This window comes from Cupressus sempervirens, chromosome 9 (genome assembly GCF_028749045.1).
Source record: "Cupressus sempervirens isolate cs-2001-9-10 chromosome 9, ASM2874904v1, whole genome shotgun sequence".
NCBI classification, from domain to species: Eukaryota; Viridiplantae; Streptophyta; class Pinopsida; order Cupressales; family Cupressaceae; genus Cupressus; species Cupressus sempervirens.
Window position 1 is genome coordinate 509,576,073 of NC_143126.1, and position 20,246 is coordinate 509,596,318.

Consider the following 20,246-nt stretch of genomic DNA (forward strand, 5'->3'; position numbering starts at 1 on the left):
GACCTCTTACATGAACTGCCCAAACCATTGGAAGATGTTTTGATTGCAACACATCCTTATTCAAGATATTCTTGTGTTTTAGTGGCCTACATCAACCTATTCATCACTCATTTGAAGATGCTCCTTCCACATATGGGCAGAATCAAAAGAATGGTATGCGTGAGGTGATATGTATATGATCTCAAGGTTTCAGATTACCCCATAGAGCTAGTGAAGACAATTCCTTCTATTAGAGTACCTTGCCAAACAGCTCCAAGTTTTGCCAACCATGTTTCATAGTCAAGACTATATTTCCCAACCATGTTTTGCCTTCTTAAAACTTGGCTTGCAAAAACGTAAGCTTTCGTTATCGCCAATAGTAAGCCATTAACACATAGAATTCTTTATTGATGGAATAAGAGGTTAATAACCATCTCTAACATGTGTGTTTTGAGCAAAGACACAACCCAAACCCAAACTTCTTTCTAGAAGTTTTAGTACGTAGAGAGAGAAACTCCTAGTACGTAGTGAGAGAGAAAGTTTGAGTATGTGGAGAGAGAAAAGTATATAGAGAGAGTTTTGACATTTCAAATTATGCCCTCACTCTGGAATTAAACTTTGTTCTAACTCCTTGGGTAAATTATCAAGGTAACACTCCTAGAGATCCTTTTTTGTATTTGTGTTGATTAGCTGCAATAGCTATCTTGATCTCTGATGTAATAATATAACATGCATTTGTTAAACAAAAAATTAAAAAGTTTGATTACTGAGAAGGACTTGGGTAGAATGCCTGCCTCTAAAGAACCCAAATACCCTTTACAAGTTATGTTGAAGACTGAAAAATAGACGATCCTGATTTTTTGGGCAGTTGATGTGCCTTCAATGTTCAAAAGGCATTAACTGAGTTTCCCTGTGCACTGAGAAAAATCACCAGCATATTGAATCTAAACACAAATACCATCCCCTATGAGCATGGGAAAATTCGCCTAAATGTGGGTAGGCCCCATGGGAGGTGATTGCATTTTCCAATCCCTGCAGAAAATGAGGGTAGGGACAAGAAAATCACTGTCCCATACTATATTGCTGAAGCTTTTAACAGGACTCATTCACATCCCTACCAAATACTTATGTTCTTGGGCAAGTCAAATAAGCCAGGCTGTAACAAAAATATCAGTTCTTGCAGGAGCAACGCCTCTAAGTCAACAAACATTATAATTCTGGAAAAATAAAAATAAAAAAATGTCATTTGATTGGAAACAGGAATATAGAAACCCAAAAGATAAATCTCCTTGTCTATTGAAATTTTTAAAATGTTGCCCACATAACTTCGATGGAGAAACCAACATAAGAAGGAAAAAGGAAAGCCAGAAAAGACACCTGTTTTCTAATATTTTGTCCTTGCCTGTCCAAAATAAGCAAAAGCGGTGTCAGCAGTAACAAAAGGAGAGGCTCTAGCAGTAAGGGACAGGAGCTTCAGCGAAGCCATGTTCAAGAAACACTTTAACATCTCAAACATAAACCCAAACTCAAAACTGGGGGATTGAAACAGATGCCAAAAAAGCACTATAATAATCAAGCCCAAAAGACAAATTGACAGGTTCAAAAAACAATGATTAACCATGGGTGTGGAAATGTTTTCTACAGGGCAAGCTGAATGAGACAAAACATTCTCTGTGCTGATGACATAGAGATTCTATCATATGCTAGAAGAGATGTTGGGGCAACATACACCATCTCAGACCTAAACCCAAACTCAAAACTGAGGGTTTCTAATAGATGCCCAAAACAGAATTATAATAATTTGTAGCCAAAAAGACAAGTTGATAGGATCAAAAAATAATGATTAACCATGGCTGTTGAAATGTTTCTTTGCAGCATGTTGGATGAGGCAAAACATTCTTGCTGCTGATGACAAAAGGATTCTATAATAAGCTATAAGAGATACTGGGGTAACACATATACCATCTGAAACCTAAACCCAAACTCAAAACAGACAAGTTGCAATAGATGCCCAAAAGAGCGTTGTTACAATTTGTAACCAAAATGAAAATTAACAAAGGCCAAAAGCCAATTATGAAGCAAGGTTGTAAAAATGTGTGTCTTGGGGCAAATTGAATGAGTAAAATCATTCTTTCTACCAACATCAGGGTCATAATGTGTCAGAAAATGGTCCTTATATGTAGCCAAATCCTGTCTTGCGGCAAGTTGGACGAGTAAAAAGTTCAAAACACTCTTTCTACCATAACATGGGGTTGTAATATATCAAACAACGGTCCTTCTATGTAATATCCTGTTTTTAAAATAAAGTCATCCCTGAAAGCCTAAAAGATTTAAGTATGCCAAAGAGTGGATCAGGGATTGTAGAGAGATCACACGAGATTAAAATCGCCACCACTCCCAAATACCCAGCTGCAAGCTGAAAAGTGCTACAATAATAACCTTCTGTCATATATGTAAGAATCATAGAGTTAATGTGGAGGCTTAAGAATTGTGGTCTCTTAGTATCAACTGGTCACCTTCATCCAAGTCTACCATTTCACAATAGAACGAAACAACTCATTTTAGACATTATGCAAGCCATCTCTATATCTGCTGCCAACCATTCAAGTTGTTTGAATATTTAGAGGAGTACTTTGTCTCTTAGAGAATAAAGATTTGATATAATCATTATTGTTTGTGATCTTATGTATTGATATCAGTTGCCACTTTTCCTGAAGTCTTTGCATATCTTATGTCTAAGGTAGCCATACATTTTAATGAGGAAGATTTGGGTGGGCCCTTTCAATATTCCTAGTCGTCCATGTTTCAAAGGAGATTGCAAGACAATATCGTAGAGGGTGAGTTGCGCAGAGAAAATTGAGTCAGTCTTTGAAGACTTTTCAAACCACCAGCTTTGGAGAGGTTTAGATCAAGTTTAAGTAAGCACCCAAAGAAAGATGATTAATATATCACGAATCTAGAATAACATCAAGATTGAGATGTTAAGAATGGTCAACCAGCATATGAAAAGCTGTGTCTCCTAAAAGACAAGGTCTACAAAGAAGATAATATAAGAAAGATAAGTCAAGAAGGGGGAGATCCTCATATATGGAGAATTCAATTTACATTTGATTATTACTCCTTGTGGAGCAGGAACTATGGTTCAACCACTCTGAACATAAAACCCCTCTAGCTTTAGAATTGGAGGACGGAAACCCACTATTCCTTAAAGTGATCTCACACAGAGATAACCTTAGTGCACATTCAATTAATCATCAAAAATATCATTTGGAATATTTGATACTTATTTTTTGGGGAAACACTTCATTTTATAGAAATTAAAAATTGAATTAGACTAGATATTACAAAATATTACCTTATGAAAATTCTAAAACCAAAAGGGTGCATTAGATTGTAGATGATAATAGGAAGCGACAGTAAGAAACAACTGCAAAAAATATATATCAAACACTACTCTTGCAACTATAAAACTCAATCCCACTCTATGTTGGTAGATTAATACAACTGTAGGCAAGAGAGAAAAGAGGGAGGAATATTTCATTCATTATGCTCAGGGCTGCATCACATTTACAGTATTCTTTATCCAGTGAATTTTTCACTTGATATTTTGAAACTGATAACTGTCAACTAGCCCTTATATATTATTATATAAGTTTATAATTTGTAGGGTCTATCTCAAGTCTATCTCCAACTGTGACAAATTTATGAGGTCCAAGAGGTTTCTGAGATTCAATTGATGAACACAGTGCAACTCAACTTCTCTTTCAAAGAGTGAAATGAAATGAATTGTACCACTACATGCTCTGTGCATGGAATAAAGGATCCTCCAGCAGAAGCTAACGTAAGCTACACAACAATCCAATTTGATGTTAAAATGCCACCAATTATTTATCTGGCTGCATAATGTATGCTCCAGTGATGTTATTTTCAAATAAGGATCGAATGTTACTCCCAGAATAGGCTCTCCTGATTCAGAAATTAAAGTCATACACAGATCAATTCCAAGGCTGCCATGGATGTTGATAATCCATTAAAACAATTGTCTTTCAGGTTTTGGAAAACTACTACTATAACAATACAAACAAGTTCCAGCTGCATCTTGTTTTATCCAGGATAATGTGATCTAGATTCCAGAAGAGCCAGAATGTTGAGTGTACCTAGCAGCTTTTCTTAGTTGACATTTAGAGTTTTCCTTGTCCTTTAGACAGTCCTGATAAGCATTCCTGATTTCTAAATTTAACTAGGAAAGTGCCTCAAAAACATAATCTTATTAGGAACAACCATGTGATGTATTTAAAACCCATTTATGGACTAAAAAGGGTACCTGTGAATGCAATGCTTAATGTAAAAAATCCTGTTGCAAAGCCCTATATATTTACTGACCAAATATATCTACTGCACTGTCCTTTCTTTAGGTGTTATTAAAATAGATCATTTGGCCATAGTAGATGCATGGCCAATGCGAAGGGAACTGATAAACCAAATAGCATGGTTCAGTTACCTTTCTCTAAGACCTCAAATTATTCCAGTATATGCATTGGCAGAGTTTAACAAATAGTACTTACACAATATAATATAAGCTATTTTCTGACACAATACTAATCTTCATTGTGAAGATCTAATTCATGGTGTGCATTTTAATGGTTATGAAACTATCTTCTAATTTTTATTTCCAGTAACATGTCATCAAGAAAAAGGCACAAATCTCAGGATAAAATTTTACCTGATTCACAGTTCGGTGCAAATGGATTGTGGAGGACTGTTCACAGTGTATGCTAACAATGTCTGCACCAGCCTTGATAAAGTCTGGAACACGTTGTTCAGGTTCCACAATCATCTACAATAAATGAATTGGTAAATCAATGAAACAATCACACATTTCTATGCAATGCCACGAATCATACACAAACTTAATTGACTGTATCTAAAACTGCCAAATAAAACCAGACTGTGTTCTTTAACTGCTAAATGATGGCCATAATATACAAATACGGCAATTTAATGCTTAAACAACGATTGAATGGATAGCTATAAAACGGAATAAAATAGAATTATACCAAATGCACATCCAAAGGCAAATCAGTCACAGGTCGTAATGCAGCAACGATTAGCGGCCCAATGGTAATATTGGGTACAAACCGTCCATCCATGACATCAACATGAATCCAATCACAACCTGCCAACTCCACTGCTTTAACCTATGCAAAATAAAAGTCACAAACTATGCTGAAAATCATAGAAAAAATTTCACAAAAGATCAATATTCTCCTAAATAACTACACAAAACAAGTTAGAAAGTTCTATTAATTCAATTTCTAAATTTCTAATTTCACAAAATCCTCATCAAGACACACACACATACACACATCTACATGTATGTGTTATGTGTGTGTGTGTGAATGAGTGAGTGAACATACGTGTGTGTGTGTATTTATATCTCTCTGTGTACACAGACACACACATATATATCACACAGAGATAAAAACATACGTATATTTGCATACACATTATTTAAGTTTATATGTGTGTGTGTGTGCGCGTGTGTGCAGTTTTATCAACAAGTTGCATTTTCTACCTCCATGATATCATAATCATTAGCAAATGTAGGTGAAACTCCATAATGATGATTTTAATCATTGACATAAAATTCCTAGTCTTTGGAAATCAAATATTGAAAATCACTTAGATGTTCACTACCACAAATTAACTAATTTATCAAACACTCAAGAATCAATTTTCCTGGAGGATTCAGAAGAAGGCGAAAGATTATAGGGTAGCATTTTGCAAGCAAAATACAGCCTCCAAAAGTGAATATCAAGAAACCCCGCCAAGAGGATTAGCCATTGAAAACTTCATTAAAAGTTGTGTATCTCTCCTGTTGACAAGTCCAAGCAGAGTCCGAGTTTGGGAACAATGATAAATACCATTGTTCGCACTCTTGGATTCTTTATTCTATACATTTCCCCTCCAGACACATACGACATTTAGTATCTCTATAGACCCTTGCTTGTCAGTGTTCATTTCATTATCACTATACACATTATTACTATCTCTAATTCAAAATACACTCAAGATTAAGAACTTAAACACAGAATTCAACTCCACTTCGTAATTCTATTGGACTGCTCATTGAGGTTAAAAACCAAATAGAGGCTTGACCATTTGGCAAGATCCCTGGCAATCACCACCATCCTTCCTCTCCAACTATAGTTAGTGTCGGTGAATCAATCACACAAAGGTTTTATGTTCCTAATCTTTGTCTTATTTCTGTTACTCGGCTACTAAACCATTTCCTTTATTTGGTGCATATTTGCATCATTTCAATAAAAGTTAAATAAAATTTTTGCCATTGTCAGTTTTATCATGATTGCTATTGGAATAGGTTGACTACTTGTAGTCTATACAATTCACTTTTGTGTACAGGCCAAAGCACACTTAGATGCTAAAGGAATTGCATTATACTCTGTGAATCATGTATGCATTTGTATTAAATCAGCTTTTCGGAACTTCCTCCAAATTCAGTATTTTTCTAGGTTCCTGTCTTTTACTTTATTTTCCAGGACACTGTTCTAAGTCTTCAATTATTTCAGAATTATTTACTCCATTAGCAAAAACATGGTATTTTTCCTAGGAAATAGGCATAGCTCTTTCTTAAGTGAAATACACTTAGATCGGAGCCCTCTACTCATTACCCTTTTGTAGATTTCATTAATGGTTAATAACCAAATTTTACATATTTAACTCTCCAAACCTGCAATTATCAAAATCCCCAAATTTAATGACACTGACAATAGGGAATACTTAAGCTGTGATGAATCTCATCTTTGTCAAAATCTATCACTAACCACAACCTCCTTCACCCTCTTCCCTGTTTTGTCTTGGACTCTCCCCATCTCGACAAAACATGTGCAATGATTATAACTTACAAGGGCTCCTACAGCTCAAGTATCGTCTCCAATAGAATGAAGTTGGAAGAAAATTGTCTCGGTTTGAGGCATCCCTTCCTTTAAAAAGACCAAACCAAATTGCAATGAGATTTGACAGTTGCACATTAACTTTTGCATTTGTGTTGCATCCAACATAACCTTTTTGACCCACACAATTTTGGTGTTCTTGAGTGAAATGTTTGTGGCATTCACACAACAGGGGATCCAAAAGATGTGCCTCCAGGTGGACTCAACTATTTGCTTTCTACCTTGCACACATGCATTGCATTAGTAGTAATCTGCACTACATTAAAATGACCACTCTTCATCTATAAGGACATGAAACTACAACTCTATGCCTTTGAATTTTCCCAAGTGCTCAAAAGCACTAAATAAGGCCCTTCCTTAGATGTAACTATAATATCGATGAGCAATTGTTCTCCAATGCCTATCCCCTCACCCATGATTTTGTCATAGCCACATGTGATACCCATGTGACCTTCATCTCCTCTATATATAAATTAACCATGTAATAGCTTTTTCAAGATTGTGGCCCTCATTTCGGTCTTGCCAAGAGCCACATGAGTTATACCAACTTTCCTCCACTGGCCATTCCTCCTTGTAATAAGGAGATTGTGCAACATGAAAGTGTATAACAGTGGCAAAACCAGTTCACCAATGGCCTCATCTGCCTCCTCTTTGACATTCGCATGGAACCCCTGTAACCAGGTTTTTTAATGTTGAACCTATGGCCTCTTTTGACACTATCAGGTTTCCACAATCCATATCAATGTATTTTTTCTCTTTTCTGCGTTTGATTGTGTACCACTTTTTTTTAGCCTCAACATCTTGGATCACACCACATGATCCATCTGGGTTTGATTGTGTAATAACTTTTTTTAGCATCAGCGCCTTGGATCACACTACATGATCCAAATGATAGATCATGTAGTGTGATCCAAGACGTTGATGCTAAAAAAAAGTGTTACACAGTCAAACCCAGAAAAAAGAAAAATACAATGGCCTCTCATTTCCATCTTGATTCAACTCCACTCACCTCAAGTATGGAAAGTTGGAAACTATTGGAGATGTGGGTCTCTACGTAAAAATCCTAGAGAAAGTACAAGACAGTACAATAACGTGGCTTCTAGTATAAATTTATTATTTGTAACATCTTCTCAAGTGCCAACTTGGTAGAAAAGTCAACCCCTTAACCAGGCATCTGTAAGAAGTGTGCATTAACTCTCATAATGTTCCTGATATTCTACTAGTATCTTTGCTTCCAAAATGTCCTTCTTTGTTAATAAATTAATAGTGCCTTAAAAAAACCTTGTGCTCTATTGGCAAAGAACTAAGAGTCTCATTCTAGATTTGACAATAGGTGTTTAGATATAACTTGTTAAAATATGGACTGCACAAAAAAACTTGTGAGGATCTTAACCTAGTGAAAAATCTAACTCCACAAATCTATATCCAGACTCCACGTAGTTGTTGAAAATAGACCAGAAAACATATATGAAAACCATAAGCATATACCCTAGGAAAAACCCTCTTAACAGAGGGAAACAACCCAGCCTTCAAAGTAGATCTTTATTGAATAAGAGTGAATGTTACACAGTTCAGACTTGTTGTCTGATTACAAATAACTCCTCTCTATCGCATCAGAGCTATAATCAAAATATATGAATAGCTTATCGTCTTCTAAAGAATAAGCTATGATTGCAAATAAGGAAAATCGACCAACTTGCCAGAAGGAGAATATCGCACATAAATAGGACTCGGTTCACATAAGTTCAGAGATCTTTTGTGAAACTGATTCAAGAAACCGATACAAATTATATAAGAATAACGATACTACTGCCAGGAAGAGCAAAACGTATATATATATACGACTTGGCTTAACAAAAATGAAGAAGTCCAGAAGTCTTAAATGAGACTAATCAAACATCAGTCCAATTCTCGCCAAAGAAAAGACTCGCCAGTTTGTCATGACGGTGAATTAGAGTCGCCAAAGTTGAATCCGCAAGCTGGATTACATGTCCATACTGTAACCGCAGGTGAATAAGATCTTGATAATACATTTCAATAACCACCAAGATGATGATTAATATAGACATGCGGGTCCCGTGTAATATATCCTGCAAAATAATAATAAAATCTCCATACAAATATTGCACCCGTATTTAATATTGAATAATTATTTAATATACTGAATTTCATATAAAGCTAAAAAATTCAACACTCCCTCTTAGCTTATATGAAATTTGTAAGTTAAATAAATAGCACAAGGATCCAATTTGATTAAAATCATGAAATGTCTCTTTTAAAAAAAAATTTATTCATTATTGGATTTGATCAATCATGACAAATTTGTAAGACTCACAACTAATCCTTCATTCATGGACTCACTCAACATGAATAGATATGGAATCTCTCAACATTCCACACAACTATTATCACGGATTTACTCAACGTGATAATATCATGGACTCTCTTTACATGATATTCACTATCGCATAGTGAAAGAGCTGTAATAGCTGATCTTACAATATTTATTAGATCACACACCAAAAATAATAATAGGTAAATCTAAATAAACTAGACTTAGTTCCATTTAAGTCTTAAGATTTACCATTCCTAATTTTTCTCTGAAAAAACAAAATTTCACCTTAGATAGAGGCTTGGTAAAAATATCAGCACTCTGATCTTCAATGCTGATATACTTCAGCTCCACAGCCTTCCGAAGAACCATGTCTCTTAAGTAATGATACTTAATCTCTATATGCTTTGACTTGTCATGAAAAACTGGATTTATAGAAATTTTTATGCAGCTCTGATTATCACAGAAAATTGTAGTAGGATCAGAAGATTTTTCAAATAATCCACTTATGAGTTTTCGAAGCCAAATTGCTTCACGAGCTGCTGAGCAAGCTGCCAAATATTCAGCTTCAGCAGTACTTTGAGCTACACATTTTTGCTTCCTGCTGCACCAAGTAATCATGCCTGAACCAAGACTGAAACAAAAACCAGAAGTACTTTTTCTATCCATAATACAACCAGCCCAATCAGAATCTGAGAACCCATGAAGTTTCAAATCATTAGAACAAGAAAAACTCACTCCATATTGTAAAGTCCCTTTGACATATCTCAGAATATGCTTAGCTGCAGTGAAATGAAATTTCCGGGGTTCACTCATAAATTGACTCAAAGTATTGACAACAAAACAAATATCAGGCCTCGTATTGACGAGATACATGAGAGAACCAATCAGTTGTCTGTAAATAGTACAATCAAACAATTCTGAATCAACAGCATTTACTTGAATTCTCTTCAAATTAGATTCCATAGGAGTCATATTTGGCTTACAGTCAAGCATACCAAATCTCTTAAGAATATCAATAGCATATTTACCTTGACTGATAATGATTTCATTAGATAGTTGCCAAATTTCTAGACCAAGAAAATAATGCATTAAACCCAAATCTTTCATTTCGAATTCAGAAGATAAGTCATTTTTGCATTTGACTGTCATTTCATCATCTCCTGTGATAAATAGATCATCAACATAAAGAACAAGAATCAACATGAGATCTTTATACCTTTTGAGATAAATGTTTGGATCAGCCTCATTCTTTGAAAAACCCAACCTCAAAAGATAACCATCAATGCACTCATACCAGGCTCGAGGTGCTTGCTTAAGACCATACAATGCCTTATGGAGTTTGCATACATGAGATTCTTTGTTGTGTAAAATAAATCCATCAGGCTGTTCTACATAAACTTCTTCATTAATAAATCCATTGAGAAAAGCTGCTTTTACATCCATATGATGAATTTTCCATTTTTTACTTGCAGCAATAGCAATAATGGTTCTGATAGAAGTATACCTTGCTACAAGAGCAAAAATTTCATCATAATCTATACCTTCTTTTTGACTGAAACCTCTGGCAACAAATCTGGCTTTGAATTTGTCAACACTTCCATCTGCAGCATGTTTTGTTTTGAATAACCATTTAGAGGAAATAACTGATTTATCTTTAGGACGAGGAACAACCTCCCAAACTTTATTTTTTAGAATAGACTCATATTCTTCTAACATGGCATCCTTCCAAACCTGCTGACTTAAAGCTGATTCAACACATGAAGGTTCAGAGTCAATGAGATTACAAATTAAAGCAGAATAATTATCAAAAGTTTGAGGACGTTTACTTTCCCTAAAGGTTCCTTTAGGAGCTGAAAATTTTTCAGCTTCTTGCATAATATTCCTTGCCCACAATGGTCTCTTCTTCTCATTCAAAGGACCATTAGGTTCAGCTTCAGAAATATCTTGAATTTTAGGCGAAGGAGAATCCTCCCTCTCAAAGAAGATTTCCGAAGTAGGAGAAGAATTTTTAGGAACCATAGGAACATCCAAATCAACATCAAAAGAAGAATCAGCAGATTTGGAGCAATCAAAATTTTCTTCGAAAGAAACATCTCTACTAAGTTCAATAGACTTTTGCCCTGGAATATAAATCCTATAAGCTTTGGCAAATTCGCTATAACCAACAAAAATTCCCTTTTTACTTGAAGGATCTAATTTTGATCTCTTATCTTTGGGAATATGAATATAAACTGATGAACCAAAAACTTTTAAATGACTTACATCAAGTTTAGAACCGGAGAAAACTTCTTCTGGAGTCATATTATTAAGAATACGATGAGGACTTCTATTTTGAACATAAACTGCTGTCCTGCAAGCCTCCGCCCAAAGAAAAATCTGCAAATCTTTGTCATGAATCATAGCTTTAGCAGCTTCAACAATAGATCTATTTTTCCTTTCAGCAACTCCATTTTGCTGAGGATTATAGGGGACACAAAATTCCCTCTTGATTCCTACTTCAACACAAAAACACTGAAAAGATCCTGAAATAAATTCACCACCATTATCAGATCTGAGAGTCTTGATTTTCTTTTCAGATAAATTCTCGACTGAGGCTTTAAATTCCTTGAACTTGGATAAAACTTCATCAGATTCTTTGGTTTTAAGAAAATAGATCCATGTTTTTCAAGAACAATCATCAATAAAAGTAACATAGTACCAAAAACCACTTAAAGAAGCTAATGACATTGGTCCACATAAATCTGAATGGATCAACTCTAAAATATTGTTAGATCTATTTTCACTTGAATGAAAAGGACTTTTCGAAAATTTTCCCAAGGAGCAACCTTTGCAAATGCCATCAAATGAGGAACTGAGAGAAGGAAGACCTACAACAAACTTCCCTAAAGAAGAAAGAGATTGGAAATTAAGATGACCAAATCTCTTGTGCCATAAAAGGTTGATGTTGGAAGCAGAATGATTTAAAGCATGAACTTGATTGGCTGCAAGTTTGTAAAGACTTCCATGACGTTCACCAATAATTTGAGCAGAAATAAAATCAGAATCCTTCTTCCAAGCCATTACATTTCCATTAGAAAAAGCAATATTAAGACCTTTATCTTCCAAAGCTGATATGGAAATTAAATTCCTCTTGATACCAGGAACAAATAAAACATCACTTAGATGAAGAGGAATACCAGAATTTAATTTCAATTAAGTATTACCTGCCCCTTTAACAGAATAGGATGCATCATCACTAATAATCACTTGAAGATGAGAATCTGATTCAATCAGATTTGAGATATGATGCTTGAATCCAGAGATGTGACAAGATGCCCCACTATCTATTAACCAAGTATTACGATCAGCTTGCACATGACTAGATAAAGCTGATATAAGAACAAGACCTTCTGAGTGAACATAAGAATCTCTTGAGGGAGAAGAAGCTTTTGAATCAGATATAGTCACATCATGAAAGTTGAGTTTCACAGTGCAATGCTTAGCAAAATGACCAAGTTTTTCACATCTAAAGCATTTAATCTTCGAGAAATCTTTCTTTCTTTTAAATTCAGAAGAGGAGGAAGAGTTTTTATCTTCAAACCTGAAAAATTTCTTCCTTCCTCTTTTCTTAGAAGTTTGAGAAGTAAGCACTTGATCTTCTACTTGAAAAGATTTACGAGAACTCCCTCTAGCTTCCAGACGACACTCCTCTTGAATACAATCAGTTCTCAGTCTTTCAAAGGTTGGAAAATCGTTTCTGCTACTAATACCTTGAATGAAAGATTCCCAAGAATGAGGAAGACCATTCATTGCAAGCATTACCAGTTCTTTGTCATTGACAGATTCTCCAATAGAGCTTAACTGATCCTTAAGTTCTGAAATCTTCAAGAAGAAAAAGACGACAGAGTCACCTTTGCACATCTTGATATGAAGAAGTTGCATGCGAAGAGCCAAAGTTCTGCTGGTATTGTTTATCTCATACACACTATGCAGAGAATCAAACATCTCTTTGGCAGATTTCAGATTGGAAATAGTAGGAACTAAATGATCCTTCGTGGAGTCAATAATAATTCTTTTGGCCAGAATCTTATTCTTTTTCCAAGCTGCACTTTCTTTAGGATCAGAGGGTTCTGAAACTTCAGACTCCACAAATGAAAGAAGATCATTTTCTTCCAGAACTAACAAGATTTTGGATTTCCATGAGATGAAATTTGAGGCTCCTTCCAGACGATCTTCTACCTTCAATCCAGGCACCATGATTGAAAATGAAAAGAAATCTAATCTAGACTTAGAAATTATGAACCTGGCTCTGATACCATGTTGAAAATAGACTAGAAAACATATATGAAAACCATAAGCATATACCCTGGGAAAAACCCTCTTAACAGAGGGAAACAACCCAACCTTCAAAGTAGATCTTTATTGAATAAGAGTGAATGTTACACAGTTCAGACTTGTTGTCTGATTACAAATAACTCCTCTCTATCGCATCAGAGCTATAATCAAAATATATGAATAGCTTATCGTCTTCTAAAGAATAAGCTATGATTGCAAATAAGGAAAATCGACCAACTTGCCAGAAGGAGAATATCGCACATAAATAGGACTCGGTTCACATAAGTTCAGAGATCTTTTGTGAAACTGATTCAAGAAACCGATACAAATTATATAAGAATAACAATACTACTGCCAGGAAGAGCAAAACGTATATATATATACGACTTGGCTTAACAAAAATGAAGAAGTCCAGAAGTCTTAAATGAGACTAATCAAACATCAGTCCAATTCTCGCCAAAGAAAAGACTCGCCAGTTTGTCATGACGGTGAATTAGAGTCGCCGAAGTTGAATCCGCAAGCTGGATTACATGTCCATACTGTAACCGCAGGTGAATAAGATCTTGATAATACATTTCAATAACCGCCAAGATGATGATTAATATAGACGTGCGGGTCCCGTGTAATATATCCTGCAAAATAATAAAAAAATCTCCATACAAATATTGCACCCGTATTTAATATTGAATAATTATTTAATATACTGAATTTCATATAAAGCTAAAAAATTCAACAGTAGTAGCCTCTGAAAAATTGTTAAAAATTGTTCATAAAAACTATCATGCTGGTTTATGATCATTTTAAATTTTTATATTTGAGGAAAATTTAGTTGCTAATAAAAGTTTGAAAAAACACCTGTTCACCCAACTTTGCGAAATTTGCAGAAAGGATAGAAGGAGAAACAATGATGTCAGCTTTCGAGAATTTGTCAACTCGGGAAGATGCCTTCACTACAGTGCTGATTTTCCTGCAAAAGTTGTCACTGTTAAATTTTCAGTGTAGAGAAATGCTACCATTTCCTTTTAGCAGGCAGCTGGCTTTGTGATAAACTAAGATACAAGCTAAAAAAGACCAAGGATGGAAGCATAATAATCACATTTGTTCTACTTTCAAGTGATATTCAAGTTGAAAAGCACAAAAATTTTGTGACTTGTGAAATATTAGAATTCATAAAGCACAAATGAATATTTTCAAGCTCCATCAAAGGAGGTAAAAGCCGCTGTTCTAACTTCATATAATGTAAATTAAGATATCTCATTTATATTAACAAAGACTAAATACATATTTTCATTGATGTGTATATAGTACTTTCACTAACTTATAGTCATTGGATCTGCATACAAAGGTCCATGGCACTAGAGTTGATCCATCTTTTCCTGTGCCTTCACTATGTTGTGGTCTGATTTACAACTTTGGCATTCATATAATCTCAATACATCTCCTTTTTAGGCAATTTAACTGTAGAGACCAATCAGCCAGACTAAAACCAGACTAAATTCTTTACAGAGTTGTAGAATTCAATTTCAACAGCTTTCACAAAAAGATAGCAGCATACATTCAGTTCCAATATTTCAGCTATTTATAGAGATATTGTACAGACATTTATATATCAGATCTGGAGTTGTTGGTGACATCCTAAAATATGGCTATTACAACTGGGTGAGATTAATATTCTTCTGCACTCATTGAATTTAATATTTCCATTTTTTTTAAAACTTGAAAACACTTATGCACATGCACAACCACTTTCTCAAAAAACCGTTCCCTTATACTATGACAATGAGGTTGTTATTTGTATTCCCGCGTGGTAAAAAGTCCCTTGCCAACAGGTATTATCTTAGTGTTTACATCACACGGGCAAACAGATCTTGAATTTAAGTTGTTGAATCACTAATGTAATTCCATTATCAAAGTTTAAGTACTCCAACTCACCTTAAACTTTCACCATAGGAAATTTATCTGTGATGACAACTGTGGGCCAGAGTATTGCAGCATCCAAGTTTCTTATTTTTCTCACAATACTTTGAAATTTATACGAATTTTATCATTCATGGTGTTACCATGGCAAAAATCAGTCAAATCAGACACAATAATCTTATTTCTCCACCAATTAGGTTTCCATCATATACTTTCCATCCAAGTACAATTATAATCTGCTGAATATAGTAAATGCCTAACTATACGTTTTCAAGAGACAACAGATTTCAAATATTTCAGTTAAAAGGTTTCCACTTCAAGTTGTTCATTGTTTTGATAAGGATTATCAATATCTATGAAGAGGATACCGAGTATTTCTCAGCATGCATATTTTTCATATGGCCACATAATTGTAAAAAGAATTAGTGATTACTCAACAGAAATACCTTCTCAGGACTGTAATTAAAGATCTGTGCAAAGCATGTTTACAGAACCATGGTGACCATGTAAAAGAGGAATCATGAATATGCATTAAATTATTAATAATTTCAATTTATCATATTTCCCTTGCTGACATGTAATTCTGAAGCTGTGATTTATGTGATAATTGGAAGGCCACTCACTAGTTAAAACTAAATGTTAAGTTATCATATAACTATGGAGGCTTCCATATAAAGGCCCACAAAACAAGCTAATGAGAAGAAAACTGATACAGATTTTAGAGAGGAAAGTTTCAGCACAAGAAATGGTATCCTTTAACAAACTCTCATGTGCTCAAAAGGTGATCATGAGGAAGGGGGTAAAACCTTAAACCACACTGTACAAATTTAAAGAAAACTCCAATAGAAAAGCTACCTATTAGATCCAATATAAGTAACCAGCAATTATGTGGAGCGAGAATTGGCTAATCCATAATCTCATATTATTTATTAGCCATGGCTCCTCTCCCCAAATTACATAATATTTCACTCCTCTTGGCATACTTCTTCTAATGCATAAGAGGAAATCAAGATGTAGGACTTCCTCAAATCTGTGATCACTTGCCACCATGCTAGATCATTAGTCCAGATATCCCTACTTCATTATATGCTTCCAATTCCATTATGGTCCTCTAATTCAACATATGTTCATAATTGATCATTTGGCATGGCCTGTATCCAAATTTGTTACTTCTTTGATTTCAAAAACTCAACAAACCCCCTAAAAAAACTCACAAATTTGTAAAACACTCATGATAAACATGCATTAAACTGAATTTACAGAGCTATAAGTAGTTTTTTCTTCATTCATAGATCAAAAAACAAGATCAAGTCACGTCATAGTATCATATGATTATAAATTACAAATCTGTATTTAAATTTTACAAATTTCATCCATGGAAAACATGGTCCTAAAACAACTTCTATTTTTTAATTTTTAGATCTAAAGAAGGGGTCAAGGGGCAGCTCCCATCATGGGTGCTGGGGGCAGAGCACCATCTTAATCAGTTCTTATGCCATTGGGTTCTAGTTGATAGGTTTTAGAATGCTCACTTGTACAAATTCATAATCCCCTGTTTGTCCTGAAATTTTTGAGCATCACGTCAGTTGGTGCTTTCAGGCCCCTTGTTGCCATGCTGATTGGTCATTGACAGTTTTGTTTTCTGCCTGTTGAGCTAGCAAGTTTGACTATGCATGAAACAGATTTGAAAATTGAGCAAGGCCTTAATCTATTTGTACACATGTGAAATCCTGGTTGCAGATGGAGGAAAAACATAAGCCATGAGAAAATACAATTGAGTATTTCTGTGGTAGTAGACTAAAAACAGGAATTGGTGTTGTAGTCGAAGAAGAGCCAGTCATAGGCAGTTTAATAAAAGTGTAGAGCAGCCATAAAATTAATAAAGCACATAAGAGCAAATTCCTCTTTGAACTCCTAGATATCAATACACCACATGGTATACCTAAAGAGAAGGCAAGTGTATATTTGGAGTTGGCTTGGGATCCACCTTGATGCTGTCCTAAATCTCAGAAAGGGGTTATTCCTTTTTTATTTTGCTTAAGCAATCCTCAAACAGGACTCTTGGTTTCACCATACATCTCTCTTATTGTTTTTACATACCAGACGCAATACTTTTAAGTCTCCAAGCGTAGAGTTCTATGCATCCTTGTTTGGGTAGAATACCTTGGGCTACCTTTGCAATGCTAGAATACTTCAGATTAAATAGCATCTTTTTTAGGTGATGCTATTTGTGTTGAACCCGGCAAAAAATTCCAGCCTATTCAGAAAAAAAGACATCTGAATTGAAATTTATCTGTTGCTACGAAATATCTGATTGATATACAAACTAACTAGATGAAGCACAACCAGCATGCCCTTTTCTTAACCTGCCAACACCTAATACAAATGACATTCCTCTAAACAAAAAAATAGAGATTATCCCCTTGTTACTTCTCCAAGCAAGCCCACTGCCAAGCTTGCAAATGTTGCTCTGCCTTCAATAAAGCAAATGTATGGACCTTGGCAGTAAAAATCTTTAGGGGAGAACTTGGAAAATTAAAAAATATAGAACTATTGTATATTGCTATCAGAATTCAACTTTGTAGCTTTTTAGTCAAACTTATTGAAACATATTTCATGAGTAGTGATTCACAGACAGCCATCTCTCATGAGAATAAATGGGACATGTCACACTTGTTGCATCTAGACAATGCTCACAAAGGTGAAGCATTGGGCCTTCCCAAGAGATCACCTATCCTAATATGACTCCAACTCAGGTGCACTTAACCATGGAGTTTTCTCTGAAGTTAAGCCAACTTAGCTGGATACCCCCTGTAAAACCTTCAATAAGTGTTGTGCCTTATGAACCATTCATTATAGAGCCCCTTTAGCTCATCAATGACAAGCAGAAGGTATTTTCCATATCGAGGCAAATTATGATATTGCTATCAAGATTCAACTGTGTAATTTTCAAGTCGAACTTATTGACTCATAGCCCATCTCTCATGAGAATGAATAGAACGCTTAGCACTCACTACATCTAGGTGATGCTCACAAAAGTGAAGCATTAGGCCTTTCCAAGAGGTCACCCATCCTAGTATGACTCCAACTCAGCACACTTAACTGTGGAGTTTCCTCCAAGGTTAAATCAACTTAACTCACTAGCCCATTCACAGAACCTTCAGCAAGTGTCGTGCTTTATGAACAATTCATTATAGAGTTCCTTTAGCTCATTAATTGATAAGTAGGAGGTGATTTCCACGGCAAGTTAAATTATGATAAAGCTATTAGGATTCAATTGTGTTGTTTTTCAGTCATAACAATGATTCCCCATCCTTAACACCTGTGGATGGCACCCTCACCACCCACCCAATATTTTGGTGTATTGCTATTAGAGCTAAGGTCTCAAGGTCAACACCCACTTGTAGTGTCCCTACGCACATGAGATGTCCCCGGTGGCCACATGTTTATATGGGGTCATCATAAAGCCTTGGATGCTCATGTGGAATTCCTACATGGCCACCCTTAATGCATGTGAGTATTGCCCTCACCACCAAGTTGGTGTTTTGGTGTAGTGGTTGGGCCTTGAAGGTATCGCAATTCCACTACAAGAATTCCACCCAAGCATTGAAGGCTTCACGCCAACCACATACAAAAATGTGGCCACTAAGGCACATCTCCTGCACACAGGTTCATTACAGGATCTGAGATAGATAAAGTTTAGAAAAATAGGAACAGAAGCAACAAATAAGCAGACATAGAGATGATTAGCATGGCAACAAGGCTAGGAAAAGCAAATGGTGAGAACCACACAAGGTTTGTTGCACATCAGCAGGAGAATATTTTAATGAGGAATGCTCTCCCTTATCCAAAGGGATTATACAGTGTAATGAGCACCCCCATGTGTCTCAAATTGCATTTTAAGGAAAGTGGGGCCAGCCAATCTACAACAAAGAGTTAAAGGCTAATGCAGATTGATCATGTGTATGCAGTCAAAATACAAGTGGAACTTGATAGACCACATGGGCAATAGCCGATCAATAATATCTTGACACAACACCATGTCCTATTTGACAATAAGGAATAAAGAGAACCAATTACGTACCATCTACTATTCCAATACAAAGGGAACTATGATGGGGTCGAGTAGTCTACGACAGCAGAAACATAAAGTGACAACTTAAGAGAGTACACTCAGGAGGAACAAGTCGCCAAAAGTTACAAAGGGAAGACATAAAAGATAGGGCCAGGGTTATATCATAACTTAGGACAACATTTGCAAAATACAAGACCATAGAACTAGCATAGGCAAGGATAAGACACTTCTTTTAGAGACTAGATCAGAAGTAAAAAATATGGGGATATACCATAGTTGCACCACCCTAGGGGACGGGGGAACGACGGAATGGGGGGACAACTTTCCGGGATGTGGGGATGGCGGGGGGACGGTGGCAGGGGACAGGAGGGGGTGTGTATATATATATACATATGGTACTTTAAATGTTAGTTATGAAAAGATGTATTGCAATATAACATATAAAGATGTAAAAGAGTAAATACTTGAACATTAAGTTGAATTGAAACATCAAAAATTGAACATAAATAGTCAAATCAGCAAATAGTCAACATCGGGACGTCCCCCATCCTTAGCGGAGGTGGCAGAATTTGGTGGCGCCACTGGAGATCGCAAAACAGAGTCCCCAAGTCCCCGGTGCATCCAAGTCTCCAGGATGTGGGGCAAAAAGGAG

At 35.6% G+C, this 20,246-nt stretch overlaps 1 protein-coding gene across 2 annotated transcripts in view; it reads right to left on the reverse strand.

Moving 5' to 3' along the window:
• Window positions 1-20,246, reverse strand: part of RPE (D-ribulose-5-phosphate-3-epimerase) — a 49,345-nt gene that overhangs the window by 25,687 nt on the left and 3,412 nt on the right. The window contains exons 2-4 of one of the 2 annotated variants that reach the window (XM_089800815.1): window positions 14,458-14,569; window positions 5,037-5,177; window positions 4,703-4,816 (exon numbers count right to left, since the gene is read on the reverse strand). In XM_089800815.1, coding sequence (XP_089656941.1) covers window positions 4,703-4,816; window positions 5,037-5,177; window positions 14,458-14,569 — 367 coding nt within the window. Of the gene's footprint in view, window positions 1-4,702; window positions 4,817-5,036; window positions 5,178-14,457; window positions 14,585-20,246 lie in introns of both variants that reach the window. The other variant, XM_089800814.1, reaches the window with a different exon arrangement.